Source organism: Suricata suricatta, chromosome 1 (genome assembly GCF_006229205.1).
Source record: "Suricata suricatta isolate VVHF042 chromosome 1, meerkat_22Aug2017_6uvM2_HiC, whole genome shotgun sequence".
NCBI lineage: Eukaryota > Metazoa > Chordata > Mammalia > Carnivora > Herpestidae > Suricata > Suricata suricatta.
The window spans coordinates 165,527,717-165,544,942 of record NC_043700.1 but is presented as its reverse complement, the minus strand read 5'-3'; the positions used below and the strand labels follow the sequence as shown (position 1 = coordinate 165,544,942).

At 34.8% G+C, this 17,226-nt stretch overlaps 1 protein-coding gene across 2 annotated transcripts in view; it reads right to left on the bottom strand.

The window, feature by feature from the left end:
• ARAP2 (ArfGAP with RhoGAP domain, ankyrin repeat and PH domain 2) overlaps nt 1-17,220 on the bottom strand; it is a 188,381-nt gene extending 171,161 nt beyond the window's left edge. For both annotated transcript variants that reach the window (XM_029947657.1, XM_029947648.1), the window contains exons 1-5: nt 17,030-17,220; nt 8,276-8,334; nt 7,108-7,184; nt 6,300-6,391; nt 4,284-4,637 (exon numbers count right to left, since the gene is read on the bottom strand). In XM_029947657.1, the coding sequence (XP_029803517.1) occupies nt 4,284-4,637; nt 6,300-6,391; nt 7,108-7,184; nt 8,276-8,334; nt 17,030-17,181 (734 nt within the window). In that variant the 5' untranslated portion in view covers nt 17,182-17,220. The remainder of the gene's footprint in view (nt 1-4,283; nt 4,638-6,299; nt 6,392-7,107; nt 7,185-8,275; nt 8,335-17,029) is intronic.
• Between the last annotated feature and the right edge of the window lie 6 nt (nt 17,221-17,226).

The following is a 17,226-nucleotide window of genomic DNA, read 5'->3' as shown; positions in this document are numbered from 1 at the left end:
TTTTTGTATTCCTCCACAAATTATTTTTTAATTAACTAATTTATCTATTTATTTACTGGTGGGAGGAGGGAGGCAGGTAGGGAGAGAGAGAAAGAGAAAACCTGAGCAGGGGGAAAGGCAGAAAGAGAATCCCAAGCAGGTTCTGCACGGTCAATGCAGAGCCCAATGTGGGGCTCAAACCCACAAACCATGAGATCATGACTTGAGCTGAAACGAAGAGTCGGGTGCTTAATCAACAGAGTCACCAAGTACCCCTAGTTTCCTCTATAAATTCTTAAGCTATTCTATATTCCAATTGCTGAGTTAGTCTCACATTTCTGCTTCTGCTGTCCTAGGCTCAGATTCCCACACAATGCCTCTCCATGGTTAAAAAGTTAACTTTTTTAAAGAGGAATTTAGCTAAGAAAGTCATAAAACATACTTTCTAGTAAAATATGAATTCAAGATACATTGCAATTTTTATAAAAATGTTGGTGCATTATACTGCACATACAAATATCTTTAGAAAACAGCAAGTTAAAAATGTCAGAAAGGTTTCCTTGTTGCACATAATGCTTGGTTATTTCACTATGTGCACCTCCTAGCAAGGTTTCAGCACATTCACCTCGTTTGTCTTTTCCTTACAGCAACTTGAAAGATTCTTCCTCTGAGTCACATTCTTGGGAAATGCTGCAATACACTGTATCCAGATTTCCATATTTGTATCAGACTGAGTGAAGAGCTTGAGCTTATTATGGGGTGCCTAGGTGGCTCAGTCAGGTAAGTGACTGAGTTTGGCACAGGTCATGATCTCATGGCTTGGTAGTTTGAGCCCCACATCTGTCTCTGTGCAGACAGCTCAGAGCCTATAGCCTGCTTCAGATTCTGTGTCTCCCTCTCTCTCTGCCCCTCCCCCACTCATGCTCTGCCTCTGTCTCTCAAAAATAAATTTAAAACTTTTTTTTAATTTAAAAAATGTTTAAAATAAAAGCTTGAGCTTATTAGTTACAGTTAGAAAAGGGGAGGGAGAAAGACTTTTTTATCCTCAAAACTCAAGTGAGTTTTCTTAAAAACAAGTACCATTAAGTTTTTCATCTGCTTGACCTGTTTGAAACACAGACCTAGACCTACATTCTACATTTTCAGGGTTTTTTTTTTCCATACAATTTTTGAAATTGATAGTATCAGACTATATCATAATTAGATCAAATAATTAAAGTCAATGTTCATATTTAAAGCTCAACTATGAATGTTTTAGTATTTCTTTAACTGTATGAGGGTACACACTTACTTTCTTCCCAAATACTGGACAGTTTTCACATACTGTGCCCTGATGCAGAACAGGCATTTCCATTACAAAAGCAAACAGATAATCACGTGAAATAAATCCAGATATAAATTTGGTTATTCTGTTTAACATCCCTCATGATTGAGAAAAGTTTCAAACACTGTTTAGAGAAGGAAACTGAGTGTAGCTATTTTCTAAAAACTGGGTTTTGAAGATACATGTAAGTGTTGTTAAGAGGAAAACAGAATAACAAAAAGAACAATGAAGAGCCCACTGCTCTGTTAATATATACCAGTGATACCAATGCACCTGTTGATTTTCAACCAATACAGTGCCTAGAGTTCAATTTTTATTACAAAATCCCTACACTTAAAAACAAAAAACTGCCTTTTCTAAAAACTGTACAGAAAAAATGTCTAATGCTTGTTTTTTCACTTATTTCATTCAACAACAAATACTAAGAGCATCTGCCACATGCCAGGCTACATTGTAGCTGCTGAGAATATAACAGTAAACAATCAACACAGAGGACTGTCCCCATGGAGTATACATAAAACAAATGATCAACCATATGAGCCCCAAAGAGAAAAATAAAGCAATTAAGGGAATGATGGGGTGTTGGGTAAGAGGGGTAACAATTTTAAATTTACTCTTCAGGACCTCAATACAAAGAGATATTATAGCAAGAAATTGAGGGAGATAAGGTATGCAAGCCACATTGCTCTGTGGAAAAGAACATTCCAGCCACAAAGAACAATAAGTGCCAAGGTCCCCAAAGAGAGTTCCTGCTTCTTATAACTTCTATACTGATTAGAATAATTGAAAGTATCTTCCCTATTCTGTGATCTATCACATTACAATTTTCTACCTGGGGCCCAGGAGAGACAGGAAGCCGGTATAAGATTTAGCCAACTATCTAACCTGTTTTATGCCTCTATGGCTCACAGGTCAAATCTGGCCCATTATGTGTTTATAAATAAAGTCCTTATTGAAACAGCCTCAATCACTGGTTTGTATATTCTCTGTGGCTGCTTTATGCCACAACTGCTGAGTTGCTGATTTCTCTCAGAGATCCCTCAGAGGCCATAAAGATTAAAATATTTATTATTTGACCATTTACAAAAAAACGTTTGCTGATCCCTTCTCACTGGAATTCAAAATGCCATCTAGAACAGTACTACCTGCTCCAAAGAGACATGTGACCACGAATTAAATAAAGCCTGTAACCTCTACATAAGAAGGGCAAGAATCACTTTGTCTAATTAAGGAGCATTTTAAACACGCTGACAATAGCATACAGAATCCAATTAAGAAAAGGAGAAATTAAGATTCTACTTCTGATCTAATAAATAATGCATGCTTCTTAGCCACTAACACATACTTCAAGTCATAGCAATAAAATTATCTAGAAGAGTTTAATCTCTTGGTGATATTGCAAAGTCTTTGTTTAATTTCCCATCTCCATTCATCCTGGTATCCAGGAGAAACTGTTAAGCCAGAAAACTCAAGTATTTCCTCTAAAATGGAAAAACATAAATCTGGACAACTTACAGCATCTAACCTTAGGCAGATTCAGAATAGAAAGGATGGAAAGCCCGAGTTCTGATAGAGAGAGAAGAAAAAATGTTCTAACTGTCCCAGAGGTGGACCATAATGGGGAAGCTTTCTCAATGTGCCTGCAGCATAAACATACCAACCCTGCAGAGAACAGGTACCACCAGAGAGCAGGCAGGAAAAGGAAACCACAGCTGCTGGGGGCTCTGTACCCAGAGTCTGCTAACTCTTCTGGTGATATTTAGAGAGAGCACTAGGGTCTCCCTAAACACCTTAATTTTACAGAAGTGAAAGACTCAAGAATATTCAAGATCACTGTTTCATTCCACCAGTGTGTACTTTTTAATGCTTACTCAGACCTTTGCTATTAGACTATCAATAATACTGATGACTGATGAAAAGTAGGCACAGTTAACCACTTTGTCACCTTAAATAACCAGAAAGGAGACAAGATAACTAATACTAAGGAGTACTTTGCTTCAGTTCATTCATCTAATTTGCTAAAAGGATATGATGGTATAAAGTATTAACCATATAATTATTAATCATAAAAGTGTTGGTGGTTTTCTTTTCACTTTCTTAAGAAATGCCGTACCTGCTCCCACTAGTAAGCTAATGCTTCTAGTAACCTTTTGCTAATAAAATTTATTTTAGGTCCAAGGCTTTCTAGAAATGATGCTCATTTTGGGGGGAATAGTAAAGAAAACCAGCATATTCCAAGGACTCACCACATTGACTACTTAAACATAAGAGATTTAATCCCAAAGTAATTTAATAATCCATGAGGAACATTTCAACTAAATATTTCAAAAGGACATTCAAAAATCAGAATGCCAGAAAACAATTCTAATTAAACACAATACCTCCCCAAATATTTCTCAGTACTGTATAACCCTAAGGGACTCTTTGTAAACATCTGAAATTATAAATCTGTTTTAAAAGTATAATATTCAAGGGACCCTGACCTTCTGTGCAACATATAAAAATCAAAACAATGTATCAATAACAGTGAAGCCTGAAATCTAACAATGATGCACTTTCTCTAACTACAATTAAGACTTGTATTCCCAAACAGAACCCTGTTATAATATGAGCAAAAGCCAAACAGTGTGGGCCTAGTAATACCAACTCAATCTGTATTGTTTTTCTTTTCTACAAATTGAAACACAGTGCATTTTAGTGTAAAGTTAGAAACTAACATTAAGGATCTAGATGTGACATTGCAACTTTTGGTTTCAATCTGCTATTCAGAATCTTAACCCAGCATTCCACAAAATACACGTTTCTCCTTATGTCTAAAAAGCAGCATTTGCAAAAGTGTACTGAAAACCCCTAAAAACTATCTGTGTCCATAGGGGTGGGGGAGGAGAGGAGAGTAGTAACAACCTAGCAGGGTTAGAAATGGATAAAGTTGAACTGTTAAAAATATTCTACTTATGAAAAAAAATGAAAAACTACATACCCTTGAGGGGAGAGTTTGTCTAGCCATCCGGACTTAACCTTCCTTGCCGAGGACCCATAAAAGCAGGCGTAGGGAGATATTGCATTTGAGGAAACTACTGAGGACTCAGTATTTCCACTTGTTGAGCTTAACGGATAACTGTGCCTATTAACAGGGTCCAAATTCAATGCTTTTTGAGTCCTAGACTTAGATGCCTTTGAATTTTTTCTTCTTAAACTCTGAAAGCATTCTTCTACTGTTGAATATTCTGATTCTGAAGCAGAATCTACTGGAAAACTAATTTTGTCCTCTCGAGGTATCCAAATATCTTCTGCTTTGTCTTCACTTATATGTTCCTTCCTGTTATCATATATGCTAAATGGAAATAAATGATATTAACATTTCAAAGTACCATATGTCATTTAAAGCACTGGTTACTTTTGAAATTTATAAACAACAAATTGCACAGAAACTTAAGGTCAGAAAACTCTTAAGAGCTCAACTAACCCATACGATAATTTCTAAAACTCTTCCAGGAAAACAGAAACCTCTTATTATCCTAAGACATGTTTGAACACTACTAGAAGTAGTACAGTTTTTCTTATGTGTCACTAATCTGATATATTTATTTGGGGAGGCTGGGTGCAGACTGGTGGTAAGGGTGCAGACTGACCGCATTCCCTGCATCACAATTTAACATCTTCACCAACACCATTAAGTAGCCAGCCCAACCTCCAGTCCTTAGTAACACTGTGAACCACCAACTCATCTATATAGAGATCTTACTTCCAAATTTCTGGCCTCTCTGGCTCTCCATGATTCAATTCCAAAAGCTTTAGTATTATTTTGCAATGCTAATGAGGAAAAACCCACCATACTGTTAGCTAGAAAAGGAGAGTCAGGATACAGTCAGAAGGTAAAAGCTGTGTAACCTATAATACTCACCAGAACACATTCATAATAGCTAAGCATATTTTTATAGATTTAAGGAATGACAAAATAGATTCACTCGGCTATTTATTACAAATTACAAATGAATTCACTCATTCATACAAATAAGTTTTTACTAGTTAATGAAATAGATATGTGTAGGAATCATATTAACATCCTTTTGGATAGAGTGTTCTAAAAACTATTACTTCCTTAAGGAATGATTTAACCTGGCCCCTTCCACATTTTGCATTATAATACATTCATATCAAATGCTAATTGAAGATCCTCAATTATTTAGTTTCAACTTAAGAAAACCCACAACAATATTAGACTTGGAGAGGAAAGGATATATTTGAAGATATAAAATGGACATCAGGTAATGATGCAGTACACCAAGTCCTAATAAAGCTGAGAAAACTAAAATTTAAGTTGGTGCCTCACAAACTCAGCTTAAGTTCACAGGTGATCCAAATAACTGGGTAACTGTCAAGCCACTTGTCAATGCTGAACTTCTAATAAAAAAGGGTATGTTAACATTTGTAAAACTTCTGCACCTCAGATAGGAATTTTTTGGTGCTGCCTCTTTCTCCTCCATAGTAACATAACTTCTCATCTTTAATGCACAATTGTGGGCACCACATATTTTCCACTCTGGGACCAGAAGAGTGGTTTCAATTAGGAAAAGACAAACATAATCTGCTGCAAAATATCACTACATACCCGATTTACGACTCTAAGTTCAATTATTAAAATAAGTGCCATTACACAGGGTGCCTGGGTGGTGCAGTGGGTTAAACGTCTGACTCGATCTCAGCTCAGTCACATGAGTTTGAGCCCCACACTGGGCTCTGCGCTGATGGCATAGAGCCTGGTTGGGATTCCGTCTCTCCTTCTCTCTGCCCCACCCTGCTTGTGCTCTCTCTAAATAAATACCCTAAAAAAATTTTTTTAATAAAATAAGTGCCATTACTGAAACATCTATAAAGCAAAGATTTGAACTTACCAATGTAAACTATTTTCTTAGAAACATAATATGAGCAAGAAGTCAACACTGCATAACATTATAGTCAAAAGAATTAATCATCATCAATAAAGACATCATACCTTGACTTCATAAGAAAAGAGTTTTTTTCAGTAGTTGTTTCCCCTTTGAGTGTTCCTTCATGAGTCCAAAATTCATTCTTGATAGATCTCTTCTATTTAAAAACAATACATATATATGTAAATATGTGAATATATATGCACACATTTTTTAGGATAGCAATATTTTCCAAATATCCACAACATGAGTTTAGTTTTACTACACAAATATCTAAATGCTTAGAACTTAATTAGGGAGACTATACTAAAAATTGCCACTCCAGGTCTTTTTCAAGATTATATTTAAATCATTAATAATTCATTTCATCCACGAAAAACGGAAGATGCTATCCAAGAACAAAATCTATTTTATTTTTACTTTCCCACGTTTTGTATTCCAACTTCTCTTTCATCCTGACCAAGAAATAAAATAACCAAAAGGGCACAAGTACTTGAAAAGAAAGACTATGTGATAAACAATAATGAAGATATGAAGATATGTTAGAAGTAGATATTTGGGTATAAGGCAAAAAGCAAAATCCAGGGAGTTTCTCTTTGTCTGCTTTTGATTTCTTTGGGGGTTTATCTTTAAACTTATCTTTCGGAAAATTCTGAAAACCTCCCTCCTGTGTTCCTGAAATTGAATGCATTTTTGTGATATATATTTAAAGATACACATTCACACATTTTACTTAACAGAATTTAACTGACTGGAAATGTCCTACCTTCAATATTAACTCATTCTTCAAACATTTTAAAGGAGAATGAAAAGGCAAATATAGGCAGAAGAGCAAAGACTTGATTATGGAAAAAAAATGAAAATGGGACTAACCTTGGAATTTTCTAGTCTCTGAAGGAGAAAGGTCTCTCCATAAGGAAAAATGGAAGATGAATTTTCCTCATTTGAATCTTTTGGGGAAATTATAGGATGAGAATGGAAAGATATAAATAATGTGAAATATTTTTTAAAGGCATGCATTTAATTATTTTATAGTAATATCACAACTTAAGCTTTATTCTCTGAGAGTCCAAAATTATACTTATAATTTTCACCTCCAAAGCAACTCTTCCCATGGTCTTCTTGACATAGCACTCACTGTATATGCCTTTCACTTCATAACCAAGGCAAGTTTGTTTCTGCAAGTGTGATGTGTCATATATGTCCTTGCTAACCTCTATTATCCACTTAATATAACTAAGCACTTTCCCATAAATGATGCAAATAGTCACAATGTCATTTATAATGCTAATTCCTAAATAAGAAAATAGTATTAATGGCATAAAATTAGCGTTAGAGCGCTTATAATTTCCAATGGATAATTATTAAAAGTTCACTAACATAGCAACTATGCTATATTACTCAAAACACGAGATTCTGCTTAATATACTCTGACATCACAGCCACTAACACACCTGTAAATAAGTGATTTCAAGAGAATTTCCACTGTCCTGTGTTACACCCATCCACAAGAAAGAATTCCTAACACTTGCATTCTCTGTTATGGCAAAAAGATTTTAAAGGGTCATTAACCAAGTGTTTGCCACCTTACTGTTATGAAAAATGTTCCTGAACTTATATAAGGAGAATTTTCAAAAAGGAAGAAAAGCCTCTGTCAATGATCAATTTACCAAAGCAATGTCAGCCCTATGCCGTTACCATGGCAAAATTACTTTCCATAAATCTAGGTCCTGTAGCTTAGACTGTCAGAAACCACTTAATTTAGTTAAATGCCCTCGACTGTGGCTAATGATAAATGAAGCTGGTGGGGGTAAAAAAATGTTTTTACATTAATATCTGAATATTCCCAGGAGTCTGAGTACATATAATTATCTTTGATTCACTCATCTTTAAAAGCATCTGAGATATTATGAACCCTAGCAGATAGTTATTCCCATTATTCCCCATTACACGGGGGCCCACTTTCTCGATCACGATTTTCACACATTTAAGACTGTCAAATGAGTGCTAATTTACAAAGACTTTACATGCTGAGACTCACTTTCCTGTGTCACAGACTTTCCAGTTGAGGTAGGAACATTTCTTCTCTCACGGAAATAGCTTAAAGCAAAGGGGGGAAAAACAGATAAACAAAAATTGGTAAGTTACAATACTGAGTAAGGATACAGACAGACATTCTTCTGAGTAGAACAACCAATATTCAAAATACATTTGATTCTAATTAAACAAAATGGCTAAATTCCACAGATGTGTTATTCTAAATAGCCTTAAAGAGATTTCACTAAATTTTACAAGCATTTGCCTCTCACATTTATACTTCACAAAAGTAAATGAATATATTTGCCCAATGCTAGTATGTACGTTGGAATTTCAAAACTGCTAGTCATACCCGTGTAGGCGCTAATTTTCTAACTAGAGTTCAGTATTTATGTAGGTTTGTTTTGTCATTAAGCCTTACAAAATTGAGTCAAAAATTTGTCAGCTCTATAAGCATAGTATGAAAATATTTAAGACCTTTCCTTTAAAAAAAAAAATTGCTGCCTAGGAAGAGAAAGATTACAGGTAATTAATTAGAATACAGCCTAATAGCAGTGATGGAGGAAAACACTGTGGAAACAAATGTAATGAATACCCATTACTAAATGAATGAGTTCTATTTTTCCACTTAAAAGTAAGGATCAAGACAGTGTCTTTAATGTCTCTAAAATTTATATCTGCCCAAATAACAAGGATACAAAAAAATTAAAAATAGAAACCAATGAAATAAAATATAGATAATACTTAAAATCATTTTAACTAAAGCTAGTTTCAAAATGATCAATCAAACTGATAAACTTCCAGGAAGAAAAATAAAAGACAAAAGAGACAAACTATCCATATCAGCATGAAAGAAAAGACATCACTACAAATCCTACAAACATTAAAGGGATAATTATAGATTACTGAGAAAAACTTTTTGATAAATCCAACAACTCAGATGAAATGGAAATATTGAGACATAAATTACCAAATATGATACAGAACAGAAAAATCTTAATATCCCTAAACCCATTAGAAAAATTGAATTTGTAATTAGTCACCTACCCACAAAACACTCTAGGCCTAGACATTTCACTGGTGAATTCCACCAAACATTTCAGAAAGAAATAATACTAATTCTACATGAACTTTTTCAGAAAACAGAGGAGAGGCTACTTCCCAATTCATTCTATAAGGTATTAGATACAAAACCAGTCAAAAACAAAACTAGATAACTATTAAATAGTCCTCATGAATTTAGATGCAAAACTCCCTAGCAATATATTAGCAAATCAAATCCAACAACCCATAAAAATAAATAAATAAATAACCAGATGAGATTTACTCCAGGAGAGTAAAGTTGGTTTAACATGGAAAAGAAATGAGTGTAATTCACCAAATTAAGAAAATAAAAGAGAAAAATCACAGTCTCATTACAAGAAATCCAGAAAAACCACTGACAAAATCCAACATCTATTAATGACGAAGATTCTCAGTAAACTAGGAACAGAAGAAAACGTCTTCAACCTAACAAAAGGCATCTATGAAAAACTTACATCATAAACAATGTTGAAGGCTGAATGGTTTTCTTTAAGACTGAGAGTTAAGACAAGGAGGTCTGCTCTCACTACTAGGAGTCATATTATTTCAGAGGTCCCAGCCAGGACAATATGATAAGTAAAAGAAATAAAGGGCATGCAGGCTAGAATTAAAAAAGATCTCTTACAAGCAGAAGGATTCTATTAAGTTAAAAATCCTAAGGAATCTACCAGAAAGATTCTCAAACGAGGAAGTACGTCTAGCAAGTCCCAGGATAAGGGGAAGATATTAACAAATTCAACAGTATTTCTAAATGTTAGCATTGAGCAACTGGAAAAATAGTTTGAAATATAAATTTTATTATAATATCAATAACATGAAATACTAAGGGGTAAATTTACCAAAACATGGAAATGATCAGCACACTGAAAACCATATAACGTTGAAAAATTTAAAAAGACCAAAATAAATAGATATACCATGTTAGCGGACTGAAAACTCAATATTGTTAAGCTGTCAAGTCTCCACATATTGATATACAAGATGAACATAATCCCAAACAAAATTCCAAAGAGCTTTTACATAGAAATTGACAAGATGACTCTATAATGTACATGCACATATAAATAACCTAGAATGGTCAAATACTGAAAGGAACAGTTGGAAGATTTATACTACAGTTTCACTATTTAGTCTTAAACCTATAGCAATCGAATCAGTGTATCACTGGTGAAAGGATAAACACAAATTAATGGAACAAAATAAAAATTCCACATAACTCCCATACATCTATGGTCCACTGGTTTTTGAAAAAACTGTCTAGGCAATTGAATGGAGAAAGAATAGTCTTTTCAACAAGTGTTGCTGGGACACCTGGATATCTCAATGAAAACAGGAGTGAACCCCAACCATTACCTTTATACCATATACAAAAGTTAACTTGAAACGGAGTTTAGACCTACATGTTAATGCTAATGCTCTAAAACTTCTGGAAATACAAGAAAATCTTTGCAACCCTGGAGTACACAAAGATTTCTCAAATAAAAGAAAAAAATCAAAACCAAAAAAGAAAAATTATATATGTATTAAATATATAAGTATTTAATAAAATCAATATAAGTTAACATACATTATAAATATACTGAAAACATATTTAAAAAGGAATTAGAAGAATGTTAAGTTATTAGTGGTGTTTTAAAGCATATTTCGCTGGTTTTACTCTTGGTCATACAAAATGTAAAGAAAAATGTTTGTGATTTTAATTCATTCTGATATTCAGTATCCACCTCCAAGAAATTACTGAATCTATCAAGCAGCTTCATTTGATCTACTGTTGATGAAAGATTAGCTCAACACAGGGGAAAAAAAAAAAGTTGTTTTGAAAACTAGCCATCAGGAATTTATATTCTCATTTATCTATGAATAAGTTATCACAAGGTATTTTATATTCTAATATCTATTATGACCAAAACATTATGTTAGAAATTTATATATCTGTATCTCCTATTTCATCCTCATAACAGCCTATGACATAGGACCAGTTGTCCTAATCCTGCCAATAAAGAAAGGAGGCTCTCCCAGCTCAAGTCCACAGCTAGCAAGAGGCTAAGCCCCCACTCTTTCCCCATTTCTGCCTCTTTCTGCCTTATTATTTTCCCACCAGTTATCCTAAAAACTTAAATTTGAAACATAAGACACAGTTGATTTATAAAAATTAAAAATCCATAAAGAAAAACAGTAGTTATCACCTTCTCATTAATTAGGCTTTCGTGACCTTGGTCAAGTTATGGAACAGTCCTGAGCCTAGTTACCTCATTTACTGAAGGGGAAAAATTCCCAGGCCTGCTTCCTGGGAATACTATGAGGATTAATGAGAAAAAGCTTTTCAAAAGCATAAGGTGTGCTCTTCACAATATAAACACTTAGCAAGAATGAGCCAATTATCATTTTTATTAGAGGAGAAAATGGTCCTTCTGGCAAACTTTATGTGCGCATTTGTTTCTTAAAGTCCTTAAAAGTATTCACACTCTTCTTTGTGATACAGAAAACATGCCAACAACCTAGTAGGGAAATAACTGTTTTTTTTTTTAATAAAATACTACACAGCAATTATTACATAAAATATGTGCATCGATGTGGATAAATCTTAAATATAAAATTAAGTAAAACACCAAGTTGCAAAAAAAAAAAAAAAGCCTCTGATTACAACAGTGAACTTTCAACATACTACAGATGTTATTTTTTCACATATTATAAACCACTAAAATAACCAAGAAAAGCTTGGTAAAGTAAAGGTTAATTAAAGATCTTCCTTTATGATCTACACTTACCTGTTAGACAGCTACACCAAAAAATAATTTGATGCCATAAATGGACCATTTCACAGAGTGTTTTTAAAAAATGCAATTCTTGCAATTCCTAACAAACTAACAACGGACTAACTACCGGTCATTACAGAACTGAATTCAAAAGAAAAACACGATCATTAGGCAGTAGTTTAAAACTGCCCTGAGGTTACATATATCTAAACACACAAATCTGATTTCAGAAAACATGAGAGTCTTTTAACTATAGCACAGACTAAGAATGTGAAGTTTATAATGCACAGTATTTAAGTCTCAATCCAAGACATTCCAAAATAATGTCCTAAGGAAAAGAATAAAGAATAAATAAATAAATTACAGAAGGATTACAACACAAAAAGCTGCATCACTATCCTCAACAGTTTTTTAAACAACTAGCAAAAGCTGTAGCTCAAAATATATTTTTTCATGGGCAGAAGTCATGAATAGACATATTTCCAAAGACGACATCTAGAAGGCCAAGAGACACATGAAAAGATGCTCAACATCACTGATTACCAGGGAAATACAAATCAAAACTACAAAGAGATACCACCTCACACCCATCAGAATAGTTAAAATAGACAAAAGAAACAACAGGTATTGGTCAGAATGCAGAGAAAGGGGAACTGTCTTACACTGTTGGTGGGAATACAAACTTATACAGCCACTATGGAAAACAGCAGGGAGGTTCCTCAGAATGTTAAAAATAAAAATTTTAAAAGAGAACTACCCTCTGATCCACCAATTGCACTACTATTTACCCAAAGGATACAAAAATATGAATTCAAAAGGATAAAGGTACCCTATGTTTACTGCAGCATTATCTGTAATAGCCAAATTATGGAAACAGCCCAAGTGTCCAGCAACTGATGAATGGATAAAGAAGATGTGGTATTTATATATAAAATGGAATTTTGGGGTGCCTGGGTGGCTCAGTCAGTCAAGCATCCAACTTAACTCCGGTCATACTCTCACAGTCCATGGGTTCAAGCCCCGCCGTCAGGCTCTGTGCTGACAGCTCCGTGTCTAGAGTCTACTTCAGATTTCGTGTCTCCCTTTCTCTCTGCTCCTACGCCGCTCACACTCTGTCTCTCTCTCTCAAAAAATAAAATAAGGACATTTAAAAAAATAATAATAAAATGGAATATTACTCAACAATCAAAAAGAATGAAATCTTGCTATTTGCAATGATGTAGATGGAACTAGACAGTATGATACTAAATGAAATAAGTCAGAGAAAGACAAATACCATATTATTTCACTCATATGTGGAATTTAAGAAAACAAAACAAATAATCAAAGAGGGGGGGAAAAGAGAGAGACAGAATTAAACCAAGAGACTCTTAACTATAGAGAATAAACTGAGGGTTACCAGAAAGGAGGTGGGTGGAGGGATGGGTGAGATAGGTGATGGGGATTAAGGAAGGCACTTGTTGAGATGACCACCAGGTTGTGTATGGAATTACTGAATCACTATATTCTACACCTGAAACTAATATTACACTGTACATTAAATAACTGGAATTTAATGACACATTTTTTTCAAACAAAGTGGTGCTTGTGCTTTTTATATTATGAAATAAAAAGTATAAACCAAATGTCTTTTTACTTATAAAAAATATCGAGCAGATAGATATCATCCTCTCAGAATAAATCTATTTAAATTTTGATTTATCAAAATTTAGATTAACTCCAAATCTTGCAAATATTGAAAAAAAAATCAGCCTATTTTTTCACAGAATTTGTATGACATTTTAAAAGCATATAAGGAATTTTGGATTGCTAAGCATTTTTCTGCTATAACATGAAATGTAAAGTTTTTCTTAAACATGAAAAAGATAGGATGAGTTTCTGTATTTTTCTTATTCAGTGACTGCAACCACTGCTTATGACTTTTCTGTACATTTTCTGCATGAATCACTTCAACACTAAAGTCTAAACTAGGGTTATCCATTTCTAATGTCTATATCATGTCTACATATATCTAGAGAAAAAATACAAGAGATTGCTATTTTTTTAACAAAAAATTCAAAGACGACTGGAGACTTCAGGTTTAGATCTCAGACTTTTAAAGAGCCTTCAGTCAATATGGTACACCAATCTAAACAATAAATTATAACAGATGTCCCCCAATCACAGTGAGGCCCCACCTTTCATCTTCCTGCACCCCATCTCTGCTTTATTTCCCCTTCCCTAAAAACATTTAGAGGCACAGTACTTAAAAGAGAAGGATTTTGTGACTTGTACCAAGGATAAAATTGTTGCATGAAAATGTATGAAAATCATTAGGGAAGGAGGGTAAGAAATGTTCCTCTTTAGTAGCTGAAAGATCTTGTTCTTTCCTGTCTTCAGCACTGGGGAGGATCCTCCCAGAAGGATCACAGGACACACCTAGGACTCCCAGCGAAATGGCAAGATGTGGACCTCACTTTCTGCTTGGAGGCCTCCATGGGAGACCTCTAAGTGAAACTAATAAGGGAAGAGCTAGCTCTTCAAGTCTAGTTCTGACCTGGCCCTCAAGAGAAAGGTTAAAAAGAGATCCTGAGGTTCATTTGTCCATAGGCCCAACCAGCCCAGTCTTTCCAAGAGCAGGCGCAGGCGGGAATTCAGGAAAAAGAAACACAAAGACAAAGATAATCCATTTGACCAAAGAGTCCATTTTGTCAGATAAATAAGACAGGAAGAAGCAATGAGGGAGGAACTGATGTCCAAGGAGAGAGAAACAGGAGGCTTCACACCAGGAAAACACATCCAACATCATATAACTTTTAATAGATACAGGAAATGCTTAATAAAGAAATTATGTAAAAAGCACCGGCCACAAAGAAATATTTTTATTTGGTACATCCAGAAATGTACTAAAGATACCATTTAGATGTAATCTGATTACAGAGAATCTCGGGTTATATAATCCAGTTTTATTTTTAAACTCATATTATGACATTTTAAAATCCTGCAAAATTGCTATTTGCATTTCAGGCCAGGACCACAAGGAAAAATACAAGTGAAGTCTGAAAATAATTTATTTTCTCGTTGTATGATCTGAGCCCCAGAGATGCATAGTTACCATTCATTGCCATAATCAAAGAAGGAAGGTTATGAGGGGTAACCTGGCAGGGCTATGATGCAGGTAGGACTAAGTTTTTTACGAATTTTAACATTATTTCAATTCTCAATTTCAAAGAGTCATACTCACAATGTGAATTAGAAGTCTTTCAAATGATATAAAGCTTATACTTACAAGTGAAAAAACCAACAAGTTTCTCAAGAATTTATGAAAAATAGCACATTTTGTTTAAAACTTAAGCCAAATGTTTCTTTTCTGAAGTTATCCTTATGACTCCCCAAAGGATTCTGTTCTGGCAAAGACAATTTTAATGTGTGTACTCATGGCAAACCATCCTCAGTTACTTTGCTTAAAATTAGCAAAATATTTTAAAACTAAAGTGTCATACAAAAATTGGTAATCTTCTACATTCCAAAGTAATATTTAGTCCTATTTGCAATGACCATTGTTTGGAATATTTCCTAAATGAGTGGTTAACAAAGTGAGTGCGTTCTGGAGTCTGATGTACTGGACTGAAATCCGAGTTTACCACTCATGTGATCCTAGAAAAATCATCCTAAGAAAATGGAAGAATAACATCTATGTCACAGGGCCACTGAGAGATTTAGATAACCCATAGGAAGACATAAAACAAACTGGTACCTAGGATGTTTAATAAATGACACTATTACTACTGATTCCCAAGGAAAGACTAGACTTCGCTTTTGGCACCAGGGATGCCAAGACACAAAGACAACATAAGCAGGGTCTCTGCCCTCAAAGAGTTTATGCTCTAATAAGAGGTTCTTAAATTAACAGACCTGTAAAATGCCACATTTTCTTTGGCAAATACTAAACTTTCACATTTTGTCCTGCAAATACAACCAGGATCTTGCACTGTAATTACCAAAGACACCCAGGGGCAAGAGTACCAACAGTAGAGGCGGAGTGGATACAAGCAGGGAAAGAGGCTCTTGCAGAAATGCCAGCCTCGAGCCTGTGCAGGAAATCCATAATTACATCTAGTACCACAGCAGTTAACAGTCGAACAACCTCATGGCTCCAGCAGAGACAAGTGTTAGCTTTTAATGAAGAAAAAAAAAAAAAAAAAAAACCCCACCACAACCCTGGAGAAAACCACAACTATTTTAGGCGTAACCCTGAGAAAGGGACAAAAGTTCTCACTGCTTTAACAGCAGTCAGCTCAACAGTTAGTACCTCAAAGTACTAACAACCCAACATGCTGGTGGGCCCCTTTAGAATTCTGGTTCCAGTGAACCGGATTTCACACTGTACTATTACCATATTTTTACATCAGTTTCCTATACTACACTTCAAGTGCCTCCATTCCTCTCTACCTCCGCACCCAGCACCATGACCAGCACCAAGCATGTGCTCCCTAGATGTATCTTGAATGACTAATTCATGCCAATGCATTGTGTCAAGCAGCAGGGATACAAACACTAGAAACAAGGCCCCTGCCGAACGAGAAATAATCCAGTTGGAAGACAGAGTCAGCAATTCAAATATAAGAATTGTCCTCATGGAAGAATTTAATACCAGGTGTGAAGGAAGGCATGGGAAGAACTGCCAGGTAAAATGGGAGGAAGGGACTTTCCCCCATTTAAATGGAAGAAAACTAAAGAGCCCACACTGTTACAAGTTAGAAACAGACTCTAGGAAATAGTGTACAAAACAAATGGCATGTTCTCATTTTCGAAGAAAAAAAAGGTTCATTGTATAGGCAAAGTAATAGAAGTCAAATTTACCAATCCTAAAAATATGCATTAAAAGCAACTAAATTCACTCAAATTGAATACTTACGGCTCATCACGAAAATTCTTACCTCGCTGAAATTCCTTTAGTAGACCCTGGAATCTCTGGTACAGGACGGTGCCTTAGCAGAAAAGATCGAGATGGTCTCGAAACCAACTTGCTACGGCTTCTCATGGGTGCTAGACTTGGTGACGACGGAACATACAAGTCATTTACAACCATTTCTCCTTGGAATTGAAAGAATGGAGAGGGCAGTGATCTTTCTAA